Source organism: Desmodus rotundus, chromosome 3 (genome assembly GCF_022682495.2).
Source record: "Desmodus rotundus isolate HL8 chromosome 3, HLdesRot8A.1, whole genome shotgun sequence".
Classification (NCBI taxonomy): domain Eukaryota; kingdom Metazoa; phylum Chordata; class Mammalia; order Chiroptera; family Phyllostomidae; genus Desmodus; species Desmodus rotundus.
The window spans coordinates 2,733,076-2,752,946 of record NC_071389.1 but is presented as its reverse complement, the minus strand read 5'-3'; the positions used below and the strand labels follow the sequence as shown (position 1 = coordinate 2,752,946).

General features: G+C 60.9%; 1 protein-coding gene across 9 annotated transcripts in view; it reads right to left on the bottom strand.

The window, feature by feature from the left end:
• Positions 1–884: 884 nt before the first annotated feature.
• KCNAB2 (potassium voltage-gated channel subfamily A regulatory beta subunit 2) overlaps positions 885–19,871 on the bottom strand; it is a 65,196-nt gene continuing 46,209 nt past the window's right edge. For 8 of the 9 annotated variants that reach the window (XM_024554171.4, XM_071220828.1, XM_053920271.2 and 5 more), the window contains 11 exons: positions 15,762–15,841; positions 13,225–13,269; positions 12,823–12,867; positions 12,059–12,102; positions 11,431–11,517; positions 7,722–7,807; positions 6,005–6,125; positions 5,813–5,907; positions 4,923–5,043; positions 4,458–4,546; positions 885–3,301 (listed from right to left, as the gene is read on the bottom strand). In XM_024554171.4, coding sequence (XP_024409939.1) covers positions 3,212–3,301; positions 4,458–4,546; positions 4,923–5,043; positions 5,813–5,907; positions 6,005–6,125; positions 7,722–7,807; positions 11,431–11,517; positions 12,059–12,102; positions 12,823–12,867; positions 13,225–13,269; positions 15,762–15,841 — 903 coding nt within the window. In that variant the 3' untranslated portion in view covers positions 885–3,211. Of the gene's footprint in view, positions 3,302–4,457; positions 4,547–4,922; positions 5,044–5,812; positions 5,908–6,004; positions 6,126–7,721; positions 7,808–10,601; positions 10,647–11,430; positions 11,518–12,058; positions 12,103–12,822; positions 12,868–13,224; positions 13,270–15,761; positions 15,842–19,871 lie in introns of all 9 variants that reach the window. The other variant, XM_053920272.2, reaches the window with a different exon arrangement.

Genomic DNA, 19,871 nt, shown 5'->3' with positions numbered 1-19,871 from the left:
GTGTGTGTCCTGAACCCTGGACATCGAGCTGGGAGCCTGAGCCCCCGAACATGGAGACGAGGGACGGGACCCCTGAACCTGGGTGGTATCTGGCCCAGCAGAGGGGCCGCGCCCCTTCCCTGGGACAGTCCCAGCCAGCCAAGGGGCTGGGATGCTTCAGGCGGGTTGGAGGGTCCCAGCAGGGAGGATCCCAGCTGGGGGTGGGGCTGGAGCTTCGGAAGCCGAGCCCCTGTATGCTGGGACCTGTCCCACCCTCGGGAGGACGCGTGGGACGCTCGACAGGCTGTCGCGGACACGATCCCCTTCACTTTGTACTCTGTGTGTATGTCTTGGTTTTCTGTGTTTTAATAAATCCTTTGGGAAAGGACTAAATCAAAGTGTTTTCTGGAGGTTCTCACTGATTTAGTGCGGGGGTGAGGGCTGGGGGCTGGAGGGGTGTGGGGGGAATGGGGTATTGCCCGAAGCCACGTCCCACCTGAGAAGACACAGCCTGATGGGGCTGAGGGCCTCGCTGGAAGGAGAGCACCCTGAGGAGGGGTGTGCATGGGTGGTGCCTTCCCCTCCCATCTGTACCCCTAAACACACCCCACTGACCCCCTTGTGCCCCACCCTGTATCCCCAGAGGGCACAGCACCCTCCCAGCACCCAGACAGAGCGTGTGTGTTGAGAGAGACCGGGATGGGGCGGGTGGGGAGGTGGGTAGTGTCGGCGGTCTTCGTCCCCAACCCCTGCCTCTCCAAGGCCCATTTCTCTCCACCATCCTTGGCCCCAGGCTTTGAGGGCTATGTGCTCAATGGTGGCTGCAACCCCCCCACCCCCAACTGCCCAGCCCTGACCCGAGTGCTGAGCACCGGAAATGAGGGGAGCAGAAAGCCGTGGACCTGATGGGCTTGGGTTTTATTCGGTCATTCCATAAATACGGTGCCGGTGTCTCGGCGGGGTGTCGTTTGGAAGCATGAGGCGCGGGCCGTCTCGCCTGCAGAGTGGGGGCAGGTAGCTGAGGGACCATGGTCATTGAAAGAAACAGGCGAGAAAAAGCGCGTCATTTACAGAACTGGAGGAGAACAGAGGCCACGGGAGCCCTCTTTGGCGTGCCATGGGGCCTCAGCTCTGGCCACAGGTGTGGGATGGAAGATGGTGGGCTGTGTTGTTAATGAGGAAGACAGACCCCGGCCCTGGTATCGTCCTGTGTTGGGCACCCCCAAGGGCAGGGCCAGAGGCTAGCCCCTGCTGTGTGGGGCCCAGGCCACTGTTTGGGACCACCTCACCCTCCTTTTCAGGCTCTGAAAAGGAGGGCCTTGGGCTTCCATCCAGCTTCCTCTCTCCAAGTCCAGTGCCCTCCTAAGTAGAGGGGTCCTCCCCCTGGAAACAGTGGGTGTGGAGGAACAGGACACCTCTGACCCAGGCCGAGGACAGAGCCCCAGGGCCGAGGCTGCTGGGTCCTGCTAAGCTCCACCCTGGGGGCCCTTGTCTCCCTCCGTTTGGCCAACAAGCAGCCAGCAGGGGCTCAGCCTTCCCAGGGGAGGCTTGAGGGGCAGCCGTCCCCACTGCTGGCCTGCTGCCAGCCTGGCCCCTGTTCCAACAGTGGGGGTCTGGGGGCAGCAGTGTGGAGGGGCCCAGCCACTCTTCCCCAGTGATGAGGGGTGATCTGGCCCACTGGGTGGGCCCACCTGTCGGCACCTGGGCTGGGACAGGCATTGCCCCAGGGGAAGCTTATAGGAGACTGGTTGGAGAAGAGCCCTGAAGGCCCGGCTTACAAGGAGGGGGAAGGTTTTAGACTCCAGGGTCAGTGCAAAGGTCAGGAGTGGGGAAATCTGTCCGCCCTGCCCCCTCTCAGCCTTTGAGGTTTTCTCCAAGCGTTTCTGGCCCCACCCAGCCAGGACTGGCGGCCCCCCAGAGAACAGCAGCCTCTGTGGCAGCTGCTCTGGAAGCAGGACCTGCTGTGCCTGCCCCTGGGCTGAGAGAGGGGTGTGGGGGTGCCGGAGGAGGGGCTGGCAGTCTGTCCTGTCTTTCCTCTCTGCCTCCAGTCTGCTCCAGGGGGTAGGGGGTCCCAGGGGTGGCACTGCTGCCCATCTGCCCAGGTCACAAGCTCTGAGCACAGACACTTAGCACCCCAAGGGGGGGACGCGCCAACCCCACATTGTCTGAGGCCTCACAGGGCCTCCTCTCGGGGGGGAGGCTCCCAGGATCTTTGCCTCCATTGTGGGGCTGCTGCTGGGTGTGCAGACCCACAGCCGCCTGAAAGGGTCTGAGCCTGTTTTCTCTGCACACCCCCAGGTCATCCCAGGCAGGGCAGGGGCCCACTCTCCTGAGAGTGGTCGGCAGCCACTGTCCAGCTCAGCACACGCGACCTAGGGGCCTTTGGGGCAAGGACAGAGGGGCAGCGGCCAGGTACCTGGTGGGGAGGGCAGGTAAGGCACTGGAGGGACCCGGGCTAGAGCCCCCTCCCCAGGCCCCCTGCCAAGCGTGCCTGCTGCTCTGGCCAGGGGCTCATGCACTGTGCTGGGAGCAAGACCTGGGGCAATGAACTTGCAATCAGACGCCCAAACTTTTTGTGGGTCCCACACTGCAGAGCCAATCCCCCTGGATCCCCACCCCTGCCAGCCAGGGAGGAGGCAGGGGTTAAGGGACAGCACGGAGGGACCCCTGCAATGACCCCCTGGGGTAGGTGGTGGTGCAGAAGGGGTGGGGAAGCATCTGAGGTTGGGCCTATTGGAAGTACCCGGAGCCCTTGGCCAGCAGGAGACCCCCATGGGGAGGCCACGGGAAGACTGGGTGGGGTTTCCTCTTCCCTTCCCTCAACACCAGGTGGGGGTTCTTGGTAGAGGAGAGGCCGGCCCTGCCTGCCCCCAGGCCCCACTGGTCCGCCTGGCCAGGCCTCGAGGGGTCTCCGAGAAGGGCCCCAGCTGGGAGAAAACGAGCCGGTTTCTTCTTGGAGGATGAGCAGAGGCTGCAGGCCTGGGTAGGAGCACTCGGCCGTCCCCCTGATCCTCAGCGCTGTCTCCCCGGCCTGCTGCGGGCCCCGCAAAGCAGTGGATGGTGTGTTGCAGCGACTTTTGGGATGCCTTCCTGATGACATCTTGGCGTGTTGTCTTCTTTTTGATGCGAACCACATTCCTGACTTGGCTTCAAAACAGCATAAGCGAGCGGAGAACACAGAGACTGGGGTGGGGCGGGGAAACGGCAAGTGTCCGGCCGGCTGCAGGGCGTCTTAGGACCTGTAGTCCTTTTTGCTGTAGGGTTTATTGCCCAAAATACTATCGATCTCGTGGATAATGGAAGACGACAGTTTGGGAAGGACCTATGTGCCAAGACAAGAGCAAGTCAGAATTCCTTCGAGACTGGCCTGCGGAACAGGAGGAGGAGGGGGAGGGGGAGGGGGAGGAGGGTGATGGGCTCTCGCATCGCTGGCCAGGCCCGTCGGAATGAGCTGCAGCTGAAGCAGATGGGACCATGGAATGTGCTGCAGCTGCCAGGCAGGACGACGCTGCTTTCGATTCCCAGAGGTTTGGGGCAGAGAGGAGATCTGCCCTGGTTTATGCTTGGCCCCTCAAACTCCGGAGTGCTCTAGACCCTTCTGGAAGGCATGAAGTGTAGACTCCATGGCCACCCCCCCGACTTCCACCCCCGAAACTGCCTTCTGTGTGACATAACCCAGGGGCGTCTTTGATGCGCTCCCCTCACATCCAGCATGTCGGCCAGTTCTGCTGGCCCACCTTGCAGACATCCAGGGTGCACCCACCTCTCCCATCCCCACACTACCAGGGTCACCCCGACCCCTGTTGTCACTTCCCAGCACATCTCCCTGTTCCCCAGTCTCCCCTCCACTCAGCAGCCAGAGAGAGGGGGATGCTTTTAAACCCTAAGTCAGACCACACCCCTGCTCTGCTTGGGATTGTGGGGCTCCCACCTCACGCATAATCACTGCCGAAGTCCTCAGAGGACGTGGTGTCCCACGGAGCTGCTCACTCCCGCCTGGCCCCCCGCCCCCCACCCCCAGGCTCGGCTGCCAGGCTCACCCCTACCTTGGACCTTCCATTGGTTCTTCCTGCTGCCTGGATGCTTCCCCCCGCAGGTGTCTGTACGGCCCACTCCTCCGTGCCTCAGCCTCCAAGCCTTTGTTCCCACGTCACTTCCCCCCAAGCCCACCCCGACAACCCCTTCCCCTGGGCCCATGGCTCTGCCTCCCCTCTGCCTTGCCGAAGACCCTGCCCTTGCTCTAGCCCCCCACCCCGCCAGCGCTGATCTGACACCTACTGTAATCCCCTTGATTCTCTACTTAATTCTCTGTTTACTTTCCTTTCCGGCTAGAACACCAGCTCTTCCAGAGCAGGGCTGTGGGTGGCTGGCTGACGGAGCCCTGTGCCTAGCACGTCGTAGCAGGTGCTCAGCAAGTCCCTGCCGGACAGATCCCTGGTGGGACCCCGGGCCTGGCACCCAGCAGGACCCCTGCTCACCTGTATTGCTCCAATGTTCTCCAGGAGCTGGTCTGCACTGGAAGCACCCAGGAGCACGGAGCTGACCCCCTCGTTCCTCAGGCACCAGGCTGGGGGCAGCAAGACCAGAGGTGAGGGAGACGCACCCACAGCAGGTACCCTTTCTGGTTCTGCCCTGACCTCATGGGGCCAGAGATGCCCAGTCTCTGGGTCTGGGGGTGCCTAGGAGGGGCCTGGCCAGCCCAGTGCTCAGCTGTGATGGGTGGGAGGTGATGGGGGAAATCTGGCACAGACTGACACGCTGTGGAGAGGAGGCTCAAGTGCTCAGGGAACCCCATCTTCCCCCCATGAGTGTGGAACCCCCATTTCCCATGGCTGGTTGATAAAGGGGGTGGCCCAGGCATCAAGGACTGCTGATGTCTCCCAACCCAGCCCCGGCCCCCAGCCCTGTCACCAATGGCCAGCCCCCACCCCCAGCCCTGTCACCTATGGCCAGCTGTGGGAGGGTGCAGCCCAGGCGCTCAGCGATAGCCTGCAGCTCCTTCAGCTTGGCCTGCTGGCGCCGGCCCTCCTCACTCAGGATCTTGTCCTTTAGCCACTGGTAGCCCTGATTGGAGGTGGGGGAGAACCAGGTAAGGGCGGGTCACCTGGACCTTGCAGATGGCTGACCACTGGAAGCCAGGCCAGCACCTCCCGCTGAACCCCCCTCTCCCAACCATGTCCCTCTGTGGGCATAGCTGGAAGGGTGGGAAGCCCGTTGTCTGTGGGTACCCCCAGGAGACTGGGCCCCCTGAGCCACTGACCCCTTTCTCCCAGGAGGCCTGGCGTCCCGAGAGGGGGGCTGCTGCCATTGTTCTAGCACAGAGGGGTGCGGTCAGCCGGCCCCCACCCCGGGGGCTGCAGTGTTTCCCAGGGACTCCCTGACCTTGCACCCGGGGCCCGGGGCTCCGGTGCTGGATCTGCCCTGGCCTGGCCTTTCTCTGCCTGCTTTGCCCCCAGACCCTGCATTCTGGAGGCTCTCCCTGAGTCCCCTCTTAGAGGTATGTGGGGGGGCGGCTAGTCCTGGGGAATCACCTCTGAGTGACAACTGAGGAAGCTGGGCCACCCCGGGCCCTGAGTGTGTGTGTCCGGGGAGGGGCATCCCAAAGGCATCTGTGTACCCAGCCCAGGTTGTGAGTGTGGAACTGACGAGGATGTTAAAGGGGTGCAGGGGGCTGTAGAGACCTCTTCACCTGGGCCTGTCCACAGTGGGCGGCTCTTCCAGCCATGGGCTCAGGCCAGCTGGGACTCCCTGAGCCACCTTGTGGGCAGGGGCCTGGGGAAGGGCACCCAGCACCGAGGCCTCGCCTCTACAAAACGCCTGTGCCCTCCTTTACCTTCAAGGACGCTCTTGAGTAGGGCGGGATGCCGCTGTCGTACTTTCCAGAGACGATGCCACAAGCCAGAGGGGACCACGTCATAGCACCCACTCCTGGGAGAGGAAAGCCAGGTGAGGCCAAGCCCTGGGTGCCTGGGGTGGGTGTGGGGGTGCAGAGGGGGGACAGGAAGGGGCGGGGCGGGGCGCCCACCGATCTTGTGGAAGAGCTCGGGCAGCTGCACCTCCACCTTCTCGCGCTGGAACATGTGGTACTCGGCCTGCTCGCAGATGGGCGGGATCAGGTTGAACTGCCGGGCCACCGAGTAGGCCTCCTGAGGATGCAGAGAGGGTGCGGTGGTCCCTGCCCAGCAGTGGGTGTAGGGGCCGCCTGGGCATCGGGGAGGAGACACAGAGACGCCCCAGGGAAGGCCACCCAGGGGCCACCCCTCCCTCCTCTCGGCTTTCCTGGGAGCCTGTTAGGCCCCCGCCATGAGGTGGGAAAGGGGATGGGGTCGTCGGACCCCAAGGCTGAAGGGGTTGAGGGGAAGTACAACCTGGTAGAGAGACTTGGGTTCTGGCATTACTGGCCAGGTGGCCTTGGGCAAGAGGCTCACCCCTCTGGGCCTCAGTTTCCCCATGTGTCATGAGGTTCGAATGGGCCAGTGGTGCCTGCAGCCCTCACGACAGTGCCTGGCAGGGTGGGCGGGCATTCCGTGCGTGCTGGCCGTGTGGCTGCAGCTTTTGCCATGACTGTCACTTGGGGCCCCCAGCCCCGGGATGGTGGCACAGGCAGAAACCACTCGGTTGAGGGAGGGAGAATGGCCGGCATCAGCCCATTTCTGGAACGTGGGGCTTAAGGCCTCCACTCCGTGGAGCTGACTGTCGTGAGCCCAGGCTGATGTCTGCAGACGGGCCCTGGGGAAGGGGCCCTTTCCCCTCCGGCTGGGGCTCGGCTCTCCCATCTGTGAAATGGGGAGAAGACACTGCAGGTCTCGGGCAGCCTCAGAGGGATGCACGTGCTCACGGATGCCGCAGCCACAGCGGACGGTGCTGGGGCTGCCAGGGTTGTGTGTAACCAGAAGTGACCATCTCGCTGCACTGCTTAGATGAAGTAGAAATCTGGGACACTGGGATGAGGGGGTCCCGGGGGGCTGGGAGGGGCCTGGAGATGAGGGTGGTAGGTCAGCCTGAGAGGAAAGAACAGGCCCCAGGCCTCTGCCCGCCAGCCCCCACTCCCACCCATGTGCCTGCTTCTGAGGAGCACAGGGCCACCCCGCTGACCCTTCTGGGATACCCCAGAAATAGCAAGGAGCATCTGCAGCCTTGGCCCCGGAAGCTTCCGTGGAGGGAAAGAACAATAAGGGGACGCTTTCTGGAAGGGCGGGTGAGGGGAAAACATGGTGGATTATGACGTGGGTGCCCGGGGTCCCAGCAGCCACCCACATGCTGAGCGGCGTGGCCTGGGCATTCATCTCAGCACGAGCTGTGTGACCTTGGGCATGTGACTCAACGTCTCTGTGCCTCAAGTGCACAGCTGAAGGGCAGGGCAGCAGCGCCAACCTTGCAGGACGTTATGAGGATTAAATGGTTGTTAGTCCACATGAAGCCCTCAAACCTAACGGTGCCTGGGAGGTCACGCCCACTCGGTGCCAGTGTGAGACCGCTGTCACTCAAGCTCCAGGACCTCTGCGAAGAGCTTCACGCCTGCTCTCCCAGCTAGTCCTCAGGACAGCCTCAGGGGGGTGGTCCCCCCAGCAGTCCTGCCCCACAGGTGGGGGACGCGAGGCTCAGAGAGGCGAAGCCCCCCACGGTAACATGGAGAAACCCCACCCAGTGAGGCAGCTGTGACTTCCACTTGTCACAGTTGTCCGCCAGGGCCCGGATCCCCGCCCACAGAGTGGGGACACACCGGGCGGGCGTCACTGTACCATGATCTCCATGGAGCTCCAGCGCGATGTGCCCCAGTACATGGCCATCCCTTGGTTGATGACGTGGGTCATGGCGCGCACGGTCTCTGTCACGAGAGAAGGGGAAACTGCAGGTGGGGGGCGGCCGGGGGCACGGGGCCCAGCCTGGGGATGTTCTGCAAGTACAGGCCAGGCGCCAGGAGCAGGGACGGGGGCGCGGAGATGTCTTGCAAGCAGTGTACTTCCCGGCTCCTACTCAGGGGCGGCGGGGCCTCCAGGGCGACAGAAAAAAGTGAGCCTCGATCCAAGACGTTGGTCTTGGAAACAACCTCCCCTATAGGTACAGGTGTTACAGAATCTTGGAAAATGCTGCTGTGTGGACGGGGTGCTTCTGTGGCAGATGAGAGGGACGCGGGGAGGGGAGGCCAAAGACCGTGATTCCAGAGTCTAGAAGGGGGCAGTTCTCTAGTCCGGGGAGGAATCAGGGACCCCGATCCTCAGGCAGAGCCAGGTAATGGATTACGATAACCTCAGAGTGGCCAAAGGCAACAGGAAGTAAATGCAGTGTTTGCCTGTTTCTGGTCTGTTCCTCCGGCCTAACCCCGATTCTCAGTGGCATCTGGAGAGCCTCAGGGAGAGGTGACGATGGCATCGGTAGGGACACAGGATGTGGTGTGGGACTCTGGGTGGTCCCAGAGGTGGGGGCTGCAGGCTGGAGCTCCCCTCGAGTCCGGAAGAGCCAGAAGAGATGTGGACAGCCCCATCTGGGCCAGGCCCAGGCTGGAGCGTGCCTCTCAGCACAGGACAGCGGGGGCCTCTGCTCCCGGGACAACAGGGCCCTCCTGTGCAGGCCCCAGGCCTGCAGCAGGACGGCCACAGTCTCCACGTTCTCCGGGAACAAACTGAATGAACACTGCACAGCTGAGAATCAATCGCCGAAACCCTAGGCCTTCCTTTCGAATAGGAGAGAAGGGGCCTGCCCCCGTCTGCACTCAAGAAAAGCTCTGAGAAATCCAATCTAGGCTGTCTCAGCTCACGGGGATGTTGTCGTTTTAAAAGCAGAACCTGGCCTCACACGTTTAAGTTGCCAGTGTCTCAGTGCAGTGGGGTGAGGCGGCTCCCCTAGGGTTTTTCCAAGCCCCATACAGTGCTTGCAAGTCCGACTGCCCGAGGCAGCGTGGGGAGTGGAGTGGACGAACAAGTGTTTCTAAAACAAGGCATGACACCGACCCTTGGCTACGGTCCCGCCTTCAGGAGAAGGCTGTAGTGGCTGGGGCTTCTGGGGTGGTGGTCTCAGTGGACTCGCCCAGGACCCCTAAAAACCACACCCAGGCTTCCACACCTGCAGGCCACGCCCAGTCCTCCCTCCTTGTCAAGGTCAGGGCCTGGGCTCCTCTTTGTCCATCCCAGGGAGGAGGGCCGGCCGGCAGGGGAGCGCAAACCCAATGGGCCGCCCCTTTAACTGCCGACACCGGCCGATGTGAAGGACAGTAGTGTGGGGTTGGAGAGGCTTGTGGGTCCCAGGAAGACACCTGCCCACATCCAAACCCCGAGCCCAGGCGCCCGGCCTGGCTCCCCCTGTCGGGTCCTTTAGAAACACTCTTGGGGGCACCTGCGACCATGCAGTGAAAGTGCCGATTCCTTTCAGCCAAGGCTCAGGCCCACATGCTGGAGCGGGGAAGCCGAGGACGTCCCCCTGTCCCCAGCCTGTCTCCCCGGCACGGCTCCCTCCTCACAAGGGGACTGCACGGTGTAGCGCCTTCCATGCAGAGGGGAGCCCACCGGCACCGGGGGGTTAAGGCCACTGTGGCAGACTGCGAAGGCCTGCGGCTGGCCCCAGAGGGCAGGGGTCCGGGGCACAGGCTCCTGGACTCTCCGAGGGTCCCAGGCAGTGGCTGGTGGGGCGTGGGACCCGCACACAGGAGCACGGCACTCTGCCCCTCTGCCCGAGCATGATGTCGGTGGCCCCAGAAACGGACTGTTAGAGATAACCCATTCGCCTCAATATTTAATGCCACTGGACAGAAGCAGGAGGACCAAATCCTTGCAGCTGCCACCCAAACCCCTGGCATCTCCTGCTGTGTCACAAATAATACATGGGAGGGGTCAGGTGGCAGTGCCAGTTGGCAGGCGGGAGCCCTGCCACCGTGGAACACAGCCCAATCCCAGGGGGAGACCAAGGCCTGCCTGTGGCGTGGGGTCCTGGGGGAATCTTAGCTTAGGGGCAGGCAGAGGCTGCCCCCAGGCTCGAGTTTCCTGGCTGGTGAAGGTATTCTTCAAGGGGACAATGTTCCATTTCAGTGGGGGGCGGGGGGCGGTCAGGCCACATAGCAAGAGCTGAGAGTGGCAGGTGGCCCAGCCTGCCCAGGGACAGGAGTGCCACACCAGCCAGGACACTCCAGAGCAGCCTGCGCATGGGGCAGCTCGCGCTGGGGTTCCCTGCTGCTTCTGGCTGGGGCAGGAGCTTAGCAAACGTGAGCTATGGAGCAGACAAGATCTATGGGGGGTGCATATTCTGGGGTCCCCCGTGTGTTTGCTCCGGCGGGAACTGGGCCTCCCCCAGCCTGTCAAGGGTCAAGCTTTCAGGCCCTGACCGCAGCATCCCCAAATCACGAGGAGGCCCTGGCAGACGGCCGGCCACCCCAACGATCTCAGCGAGGCCAGGCGGGGGGAGAGGGGTAGGGGGCACATGCACAGAAGGACGGAGGAATGGAATGACAGCGTGGCCGGGGGGGCCTTTCCCTGAACTCGCAAGATGTTCTCAGAGGGTGCTCATGGCTCCCTTATGCATTTTATGGAGAAGTTCGTCAGCGGGGGAGAGAGTTGTGTAAATAAAACCGCTGTCTCATAAAATGCAGCTCGGACACAGGAGTCAATAGTCGGGCCCAGGGCACGGTGTACCTTCTATGATGAATGTCCTGGACTTGGAGGAACTAAATGGGTCCCCTGGTGATAAAAGAAAGATTTAAAGAGACCAGAGTTTATAGCTGTGGGGACACGGAGAGGCGTGCTGTGACAAAGGGCACGGGAGGGAGGCACAAATCACTGTCGCCGAATACTTGTTTGGTTAAAAAAAAAAGCACGGGCGTATCTCCACACCCACAGGAGCTCGCACATGCACGTATATCAACAAATGAAGAAAAAACGACCGGACGTGACGGAATTTTCCAAGTCCCCGCCGCAGGAGAGCACCAAGGAGAAGACCTCGGACGTGGGAAGTTGGGCGGGACGGGAGGGGTGGAGGGCGCGGGAGTGGAAAGAATGAATAAGCGCCTAAGAAACCAAAACTGCCTTCAAAGCCTGTGCGGCTTTTCTCCTCCAAGTTAACAGAACAAAGACCCTGAAGCCCCCCCGGGGGAGAAGGACTGAAAGGAAGGAAGCATTTGCAACGAGTCATCACGATCACGTTGTGACTCCCTTTAGTTACAAAATATTAACAGCTGAGAGAACGTTCTACACAGTTCCAAACCGGGAGGGGCAGGGAACCAGGTGTGCATCAGGTGTGGGCCCAGATGTGCCAGGGTGCACCTGGGGAGGGCAGGGTGTCAGAGGCTGAGCTCAGGCCCCCCCCTCCCCAGCCTGCTCCCCCTACTTGGAAGGTCTGGCCCTCCCCTCCCCCCTGGCCTTGCCTCCTGGCTGCAGGCCTGGGACTGGGGCGCCCAGCAGGCCTGTGCCCACAGCCCTCAGAGTCTCGGGTTCAGAACTTCCCGGCCTGCGACAGAGAACCTACCTTCCATAGGCGTGTTGGGGTCTGGGCGGTTGGCAAACACCACGTCCACGTACTCGAGCTGCAGCCGCTCCAGGGAGGCCTTCAGACCTGGGGGTGGAGTTGGGAGGGATGGTCACCATCTTCTCAGACTTTTGGGCCCTCCCCCGAGCCAGAGATGAAAGGGACAAGGGAAAAGGTTTGGGGACATGTGTGGGCCATTGCCACCGGGGATTGTGGAAAGCCAGGGTAGAAAGGGGACACACCACCAAAGGCGTTCCACTGGGTCTGGAGGACGTGGGAGGTCTGCAGGCCAAATGTCCTGTGACTGAATGAAGGGGGACCCTCCTTAGCTTCCTGGTGGCCCCACAGGGTAACTGGGTGAGCTACGTCCTCCGACATGGAGGGGGAGGGGCCTGTGGCATCTGTCACCCCTGAGGCCAACGGAGTCTGACACGAATGTGGACAGAAAGGGCAGGAAGACAGTGCAGCCGGAGTGCAGCGTCAGGGAGGAGAGGGTGGGACCAGAGCTCTGGGCGTCTCCAGGCCAGGGGCCCTGTGCCGTATCATTGGAAAGGGGGTGGGCACCCTCATTTTGGCACCCAGAAGAACCCCGTGGGTTTTGGGCCCCTGTGGTGCCAGAGCCCCTCACCTTCTATGATGTGCTTCCGGGAAAGGCCCCTCTCAGTCTCCGCTCTGAAAAACAGGCGACAGCGTGCGTGGTGTTGCAGGCGGTTTCGGGGAAAATGTTTATGATGCACCCATTAGGCAAACAAAGTAGGTCAGCACAGGCCACGTGAGCACTGGGTCCACCTCCGGGACGAGCGCACGAGGCTGTGGGGTGTGCTTGTGTGCGTGGAGGAGGCCCAGGCCACCCTTGGCTGGCGTGGGGAGGAGGGCGGCTACTGTGTTCAACCCGCTCTTCTGCTGGGCTCGAATTTTTTGCAAAGATTAAGAAGGAATCACATTTACAATTCCCAGGATGCTGGTTCTGTCCAGCCCCAGAGAGAAAATCGAACCAGACACCTGGGGGCAGGGGGTATTCTACAGAAGTGCAGTGGTATGGGCGGTGCACGGGTTTTCTGTGTTTCCCAGAATTTTTAGAATATTACCTTTGCAGTTCAAAAAACAAAAGACAAATCCATGAAATTAAAAACAAAACAAAACAAGGTTTGAATAAAAGACAAATGCAGCCGAAGCCACGTTTCTGGAACTTGACGTCCCTTCAGAGGGATGGGCGCCAGCCAGGGCAGACGGCCAGCCCACTCGCCTCGGGCACTGGGGACAGGAGATGGCGCGGGGCCTGGCTGTCCTCCTGGGGTTCCCGGCCGGCTGGGCGAAGACGCCCCCACTCCCCAGCCTCCTTGGTCAGGAGTGCGGGTGGGTTCGGGCTGCCCCCGCCGAGGCTACACCTACTTTCCTCCCCAGAAGATCTTGGTGGTGATGACGAGGCTGGAGCGTCTGTAAACACAGGGGAAGGAGGGGTTACTGGGCCTGGCCCCTCGAGGGGTCCTCCCACCCCAGCCGTCTTCAGCTCTCACATCGGGGTCCAAGCACCCTTTTTATCTGGGAGCACTAGTGTGAAACGGGGCACCTCTCTGTTACTCAGTGTTCTTGGTGGGTCGAACCTGGACCCTGGGGCTCCCCATGGCGTCAGGAGACAGCCCACAGATGCCACTCACTAACCATGTGACTGTAAGTCAGGTGTGGGGCCCAAGGGAGATGCACCTGCCCCTCACGGAGCCCCTTCCCTCCCACCAGCTCCTTGGGGCCCTTCCCTGGGTGTGCACCCTGAGCCCTGGAGATGGCAGATGTTACCTCCATCCTTTCTTCTTAATGATGTTCCCTAAAACCACTTCTGCCCTGTGGGAAAGACCAGACATGGAGACGTCATTCTGGTGCAGCGGAAACATCCGGCCCTGCCCCACCATGACAGCTGGCCCCTTGGTCCCCTCTGGGGCCAGACAGCCAGGCTGTTGGTGCCCGCGTTCGCTCGGGCAGCTCACGCAGAGAAGAGCCCCCGCGAAGGTGGCTGTGGCACAGGCCCCCGCACACCCTGTCCGAGCGAGCAGCACCCTGTGCCCGGCCCCCTGGAGAGTCACCTGGAAAACACTTGGTAGCGCTCCATGGGCGGTTTCCGGATAAAAATGGTTTTTAGAAGATAAATTATTCGTCTCCTTTCAGAGACAATGTACCGGGGCCAGGGGCAGGGTCGCCAGCAGGGTGCTCTCGGGCGTGCGTGTGTATGTGTGTGTGGGTGTGTGGTCCTTGTTTCCTGCTTTTGGACAGGGGAGAGACAGACGCCCTGCCGACCGCCATCGGTGCCGTTTGGCATCGCTTGGGGCCCCGCACCAAACTCGGGCCAGCCGGCGTCCCAGGCGCCGCTCCAGCCCGCCTGGCACTGCAGTGATGGATCTGTGATTTAAATTTTTAACTTTTAAGAACTTTTTGCTTGTAGCAAAATGTTTCTAAGCAAAAACAACCGAGGGAGCCTGATCCATACCCAGGGCTGCCTTCCAACTATAAAAGCGCCTGAGTCATCCACGCGGAGCTAATGGGCTCTAGTCCGCCAGCGGTTTGGCACACGCTCCGAAAGGTCTTTGTTCATGGTCCACACGCACAGACACGCACTCGCCCTGGGCCTCCTCCTCTGTTCCTCGGCCCCTTGTGTGCGGGGCAAGGGGTCGGGAGAGGTGGGAGAAAGAACAGCAAGCTGCGGTCCTGGGGTGCAGGAGAGCAGAGGGAGCCAACCAAAGCCTCTTGCTCGTGGCCGAGGCTGTGGTATGGTTGGCGCCGCTCAGCAGGGCACAGAGATCCTGCAGCCCTCTGGGAAGTGCCCAAATTAGTGTCAGCATGCCAAGCAGGGGGACTCAGCATGCTGTGCAGCTGGCACTGTGGTTAGCGAGAGGGACAGCGCCTTGCCCCAAGCAGCTTCTCCCCGCCTGTCCCTTGGCACAGTGCCCGGCTTGTCTGTGTGTGTGGCTGAGGGCGCCGAGGCATTGATGGGTGGTGAGCAGGCAGGTTCAGAGGCTGGCAAAGCAGAGGGCGGGGTAAGGGCGGTGGGCTCCAGGGGCCACGACCACCCACGGGAAGCTACTCCTGGAGTCCTTGGCTTCTGCCAAGGGGCTTCCGAGAGGCAGGACCTGATGTGCTTGTCCCCAGCATGCCCACTCTGGGTGTCCCTTAACGGGTGGAAGTGAAGACAGTAAGAGAGTGTGGCTGCCATGGAATGTTGTGCGCCGGCCCGAGCACGGGGGCTGGGCTGTCTGCAGCTGTGGGAGGCGAGCTGCCCGAACTGCCCCCAGCTCGCCCTCGTGGGCGGCAGAACCGCAGGAGCTGGGCAGGGAAAAGGCCAGGGCGCTCAGGATGGGGCAGGGCCGCGGGCATGGCTTCCGCGTTGGGCTTCACCTCCGACCCTTCAGCGTCGCTCCTCTGTCTGGAAAGCATTTCACTTTGATGGGAAGGGGCTGCCAGTTTGGAAGGGCTGGGAGGGGCTGTGGTGTCAGGAGGGGCAGTGAGCTGCTAATGGGGGTTGGGGGGCTTCGGGGTCCCAGTGGAGGCTCCCGGGGCTGTCAGGTCCTCAGACTCTGGGTCAGCACTTGAGCTTTGGGCCCCATTACGGACGGCAGGCAAGTAACCCAGAGCTGCGGGAGGCAGGTGCTAGCCCTTCGGCCGTTGGTGGTGCAGCCAGCCAGCGCATGGGAACGTGGCTCGCCCCAGGCAGGAGGGACCAGAGGGAGCGAGGAAGAGAGCCAACAAATGACTTCACAAACAAAAGCTGACTTTTGGAAACCCGACACAGGAGAGTGGATGATTTGATTACAGTCAGTCTTTAAAACTGAAGCCAGCAGCTTGGCTGAAGAGGGCTTCTACATAATTGAGGAGGGAAGTTCACTGCCAAGATGGGAAGTGCTTCCTGCTGCGCTCTGCTCGCCAGATCCTACTCTCCCCGGCTCTAGAGGCCCCGATTCCCTGCAGCCCTCACTGCACCATTAAGACATGAGAATGTCAGGTGTGCGGGGCTGGCTGCAGGTCACGGGCTCAGCAGGAGAGCCCCGTGACAGCTTCATCTTGGCCCTCACCCAGCACAGCATCTTTGGCACCAGAACGACTGAGGCCATCTTGGTGTGGGGACATATGGGGAGTTTAGCAAGTGGCCAGTGGTGTCCAAATGTTTTTGAGATTCTGGCCCCATGCAGATAACACATCCTCGAGCTATTCAGAGTTTAGAAAAGCGTGCAGAGCGGGAGGTGCATGCGTGAACCCTCTTGGGACGAGAGCCACAGGCAGCAGAGCTCCAGCTCTGCTCGGGGAGCGGTGGCCGCGCCACTGTTCCCGTGAGAAAAGACACGTACTTGCCGGCTGCATAGACTTCCGCTGTGTCGAAGAGGTTGATGCCATTGTCGTAGGCCAAGGTCATTAGCTGCTCTGCCATCTGAAACGAGAAGCCAGGGCTGCTCACAGGTGGCACTGTCCTGCCAGCTGGGAAGCACCAAGAGGCCCTGGGCCCAGGCCCAGGCCCTGTCCCGGGGTTCCCTGTCCTCTCCCAGCGAGGGATGGGTGCGGAGGCCATGCTCAGTAATGGACCCATAGAGAAGGAAGAAGATGAATGAAGAGGCAGCTATGGATTGTGACCTTCTTTTGAGCAGGAACCCCCTCTGTTGGGACATCACAGGGCTTTGTACCTCTACTGGGTTGAATAGTGTCCCTTCAAGTTCACGTCCACCCAGGGCCTCAGCATGTGATGTTAGGTGGACACGGGGTCTTCGTAGATATAATTAAGATGAGGTCACAATGCATTAGGATGGACCCTAAATCCAGTCTGAGGGTGTCCTTGCAAGAAGAGACACATTCGCACAGGGAAGAGGCCACATGGAGGCAGGGGCGGTACCAGGGTGGTATGTCCACCAAGGCCAAGGGTTGCCCAGGATGGCCAGAAGGGCTGGGTGAGTGGGATGGGACCAGCCCCTTCGGAGCCTGGCTGGCAGCTCAGCCCTGCCGACACCTCGATCTTGAATTTCTGGCCTCCAGGCAGTGAGAGGATGAACTTCTGTTGTTTTAAGTCACTCAGTTTGTGGGACTTTGTGATGGCAGACCGAGGACCCTGACCGCCCACCACAGGAGCACCGTAGACCTCGGCAGGATAACTCTTCTCAAGCTACAGCTAGAATCATGCGCCCTGTGACACCGTAGTCCGTGGAGCCCTCCCCAGAGACTGCGTGAGGGTGATGCTGTTACTGTCTGCAGGTGGAGGGACTCCGTCCTCAGCTAGCACGCTGGCCCGGCCCGTGTCTCCCTGAGTCTGGCAGGCAGGGCCCGGTGAACGGCCACCGACAGGGGGCAAGGATCCAGGAGCAGGGTGGAGGGGGGGAAACCTGCCTACAATTGACAGCTCCCATCCCCCAATAGAGAAGGGGCTTCTGGACTCTGATTTTGCTCTGGCCGGGGCAGATGTCCTTCTGAGGGTCACAGATGCAAACTCCACTCCCCTACTTCTCACAGCTCAGCTCAGAGCACCGAGCAAGCCCAGGGTGGGGTGAATAACACTTAACCCCTCAAAAACTGCAGGACAGGAAGCCAGCCAGGTGAGGCTTCTGGGAGCTTCTCCCAATAGCTCACTCAGAAGTCCCACCTGCCAGGCAGGTACGGAGGGTGAGGCCGGAGGCCGGTGTGGATCCCTGGGGCTGGGGGCTCAGTCGCTGCCCTGGGAAGGTGGCCCGGTATGAGCAGATCCCTTGGCTTTTCCAGAGAAGCCGGAAATCTGGGATATTTTGGTGGCAGGGTATCTGATTTTCCAATGTTGACAATGATTCCCCGGAAGATTTCCAATACCAAGCCGGCCAAAGCTAACCCCCAAGAGTTAGCTGCCGGTGCCTAAGCCGGAAAGCTCAGTGTGTGTTAACGCCAACGGTGAGGAATTTTCTGGAAACCACGTGCCCCTGCATAGCAGGAGCCAGGCCTGGGCAGCCACCGGCCGACCGCACGGGGCTCCGTGAGCAGGCAGGTCAGCAGGCTGTCACGGAGGAAGCCCACCTCCTCTCCCCCGCCCAGAGGGACGTGCACACGACCCTCAGGTGCCAGAGAGAAGGAGGAGGGAACCTGGGCGTTTTCAGGGCTGTGTCTTCTTTCTTCCTTTCATCTGCTATGATTTGGGTGTACTTCCTCCTCCAGGGTTTGCTGTGGGAACATAAGCTTTCCCCTACAGAGCGGTGACTCCATCACACAGGCCCCGCGTGCTGTGCTCTCTTGTGGGCCTTCCCTTCGTCGTTGTTCAAACGCGACTTCCGCAGACGCCCGCTCCGGGGGTGCAGCCTGCACTCCGTCTCGGAGCCTCTGTTTTGTGACCAGTCCATTATTTCTGATGTCAGAGTCCCAGGAACTGGAGGCAGAGGGAGCCTCAGGAGAGATGTGGGCCCCCTCGCCGTCGTCACCACTGGGGGCCAGGGACTCCGTCCCGCCCCAGCGCGGCTACCCCAGAGCCCAGGCTGGAGGCCAGAGCTCGGTCCCCGAGGCCCCGAGTTCTTGACGAGGGGATGAGAACGCCCACCTCCCTGGGTCGGCAGAGGGCTGAATGCGATGAACAATGTAAACTTCTTAGCCCGGGCTGCTTTGGACCCACGCTTTGGGCCGGCCGTGGGAGGGGGGGTTCCACCCCAGTGGCAGTGTGAGGTCAGCGCAGGGGCAGTGGACCTGAGGCTGGAAACCTGACTCGCCCAGGGCAGCTGCCGACGTGGCCACGGAACCTGCGCTTCACGAACTGTCTGCGTCCTCTGCGGCGGGCTCCTCTCTGTCCGGCCCGCGGGAGCCTCCCTGCCTGGGACGATAGCCCCACAGGTGACGGATGCTGTGACCCCACAGGACAGGGGAAGGCAAACCTGTTCTGTTAAGGGCCAGAGAGTAAATATTTTAAGCTTTGTGGGCCAGAGGGTCTGTGGCAAACACTCAGCTCAGCCCTTTCTCTTGAAAGTGCCACCGACACTGCATAGGTGAATGGGTGTAGCCGCCTGCCGCTAAGACTTTATTTACAGAAATGGGCTGTGGAATGCACAGCGACACAGAGTCAATTAGAGGCTACGAGGGGCCGGGGAGTTATTGTGTGTTGGGTTCAGAGCTTCTGTCTGGGGTGACGGAAAATCTGGGAAAAGGCCAGCGGTGAGGGCTGCCTAGCAGAGAGAGTGTACTTAATGCGGCCGAACTACATATACACTTGACGACTGACGTGCTAGATTTTATGCTATGCGTATTTTACCCACACTAAAAATGGTTAAAATGGCAAATCTTACGTTTCATGTATTTCATAAAAAAGGAGAGGCTAAGAAGATAAAAATATCTAGATTTTTGGGGCTAGATTTGGCCTGCGGGCTGTCGCTTGCTGATATAGGTGGAGTCCAGCCACAGAACGCCTGTTTGCCCCAGCAAATCCACCAGTTTCTTGTTTCTGTACCTCCCTGGCACCTGGGCATGGTGTCTGGCACACAACAGGTAACCCTAACAGCAGGATCCTGTGCCTCTCTTCCACGGGGCTGCCCATCGGGAATGCCTGGTGGGCCGAGGCCTCCTGGGGTTTGGGCAGCCCACGAGTTCCTCCACAGCCCGGGAGGGCCCTACTTCCTTGGGGCGCCCACCCTGCTGGCTCAGCCCCGGCAGGCAGCTGGCTAAAGACCCACACTGGGCATTCCTCATCTGAACGTGGCGAGGCAGGCCCCTTGCACTTGACATATTGATTTTTTGGGACACTAACTGCAAGATTTAACACAGAAACACTGCTTGCTCCCACGCTCAATCATTCTCGCATGCCAGGACCTTTGGGGACCTGAATCTGTCATCTATTGTATCTGTTGTCCACCCAGCTTTTCGTCATCTGGACATGACTTCCAGTAGCTTCACACATGTCACTGTGTCCCTGATGGAGATGCAACAGAGCAGCTGGGCTGCCATTGGGTAGTTAGTCAGTCCTCTCTGGGTGCAGGGATCTGTTGGTGAAAAAGTCACCTGGGTGGACGGTCACCATCAGCCACTGCTCTCTAGCTTCTCCACAGGGACACGCTGGTCAGGGCAGCTCACGTGTGTGGAGATGAATCAGGCCCCCCCCCCCCCCCCGTCCCCCCATACACACAGCTCTTCCACCTATGACTTCAGCAACCCTGTCAAAAGGGACCCGGGCAAGGCAGACACGACTGGTCCCGGGGCCTGTGTGGGCTCAGGGGCTCCAGCTTTGAGCCTAAGTGCTCAGACCCAGCCTTGGTGGCCGGAGGAAACAGCTCCCTGTGCCGTAACGACCCCCACCTTCACCCCGAGATCGCCCAGACCCAGACCCTGCCAGCAAGGGCAAAGGGGTTTCGAACCCACTGCTGCCCTAACAAGAAAAGGGAACGAAAACACAAATGAAAGGCAACTAGATTTTGATGGAAGCACAGCTTTTGCCGTGAAAACTAACCCAGGCATCACAGCTAACACAGGTTGCA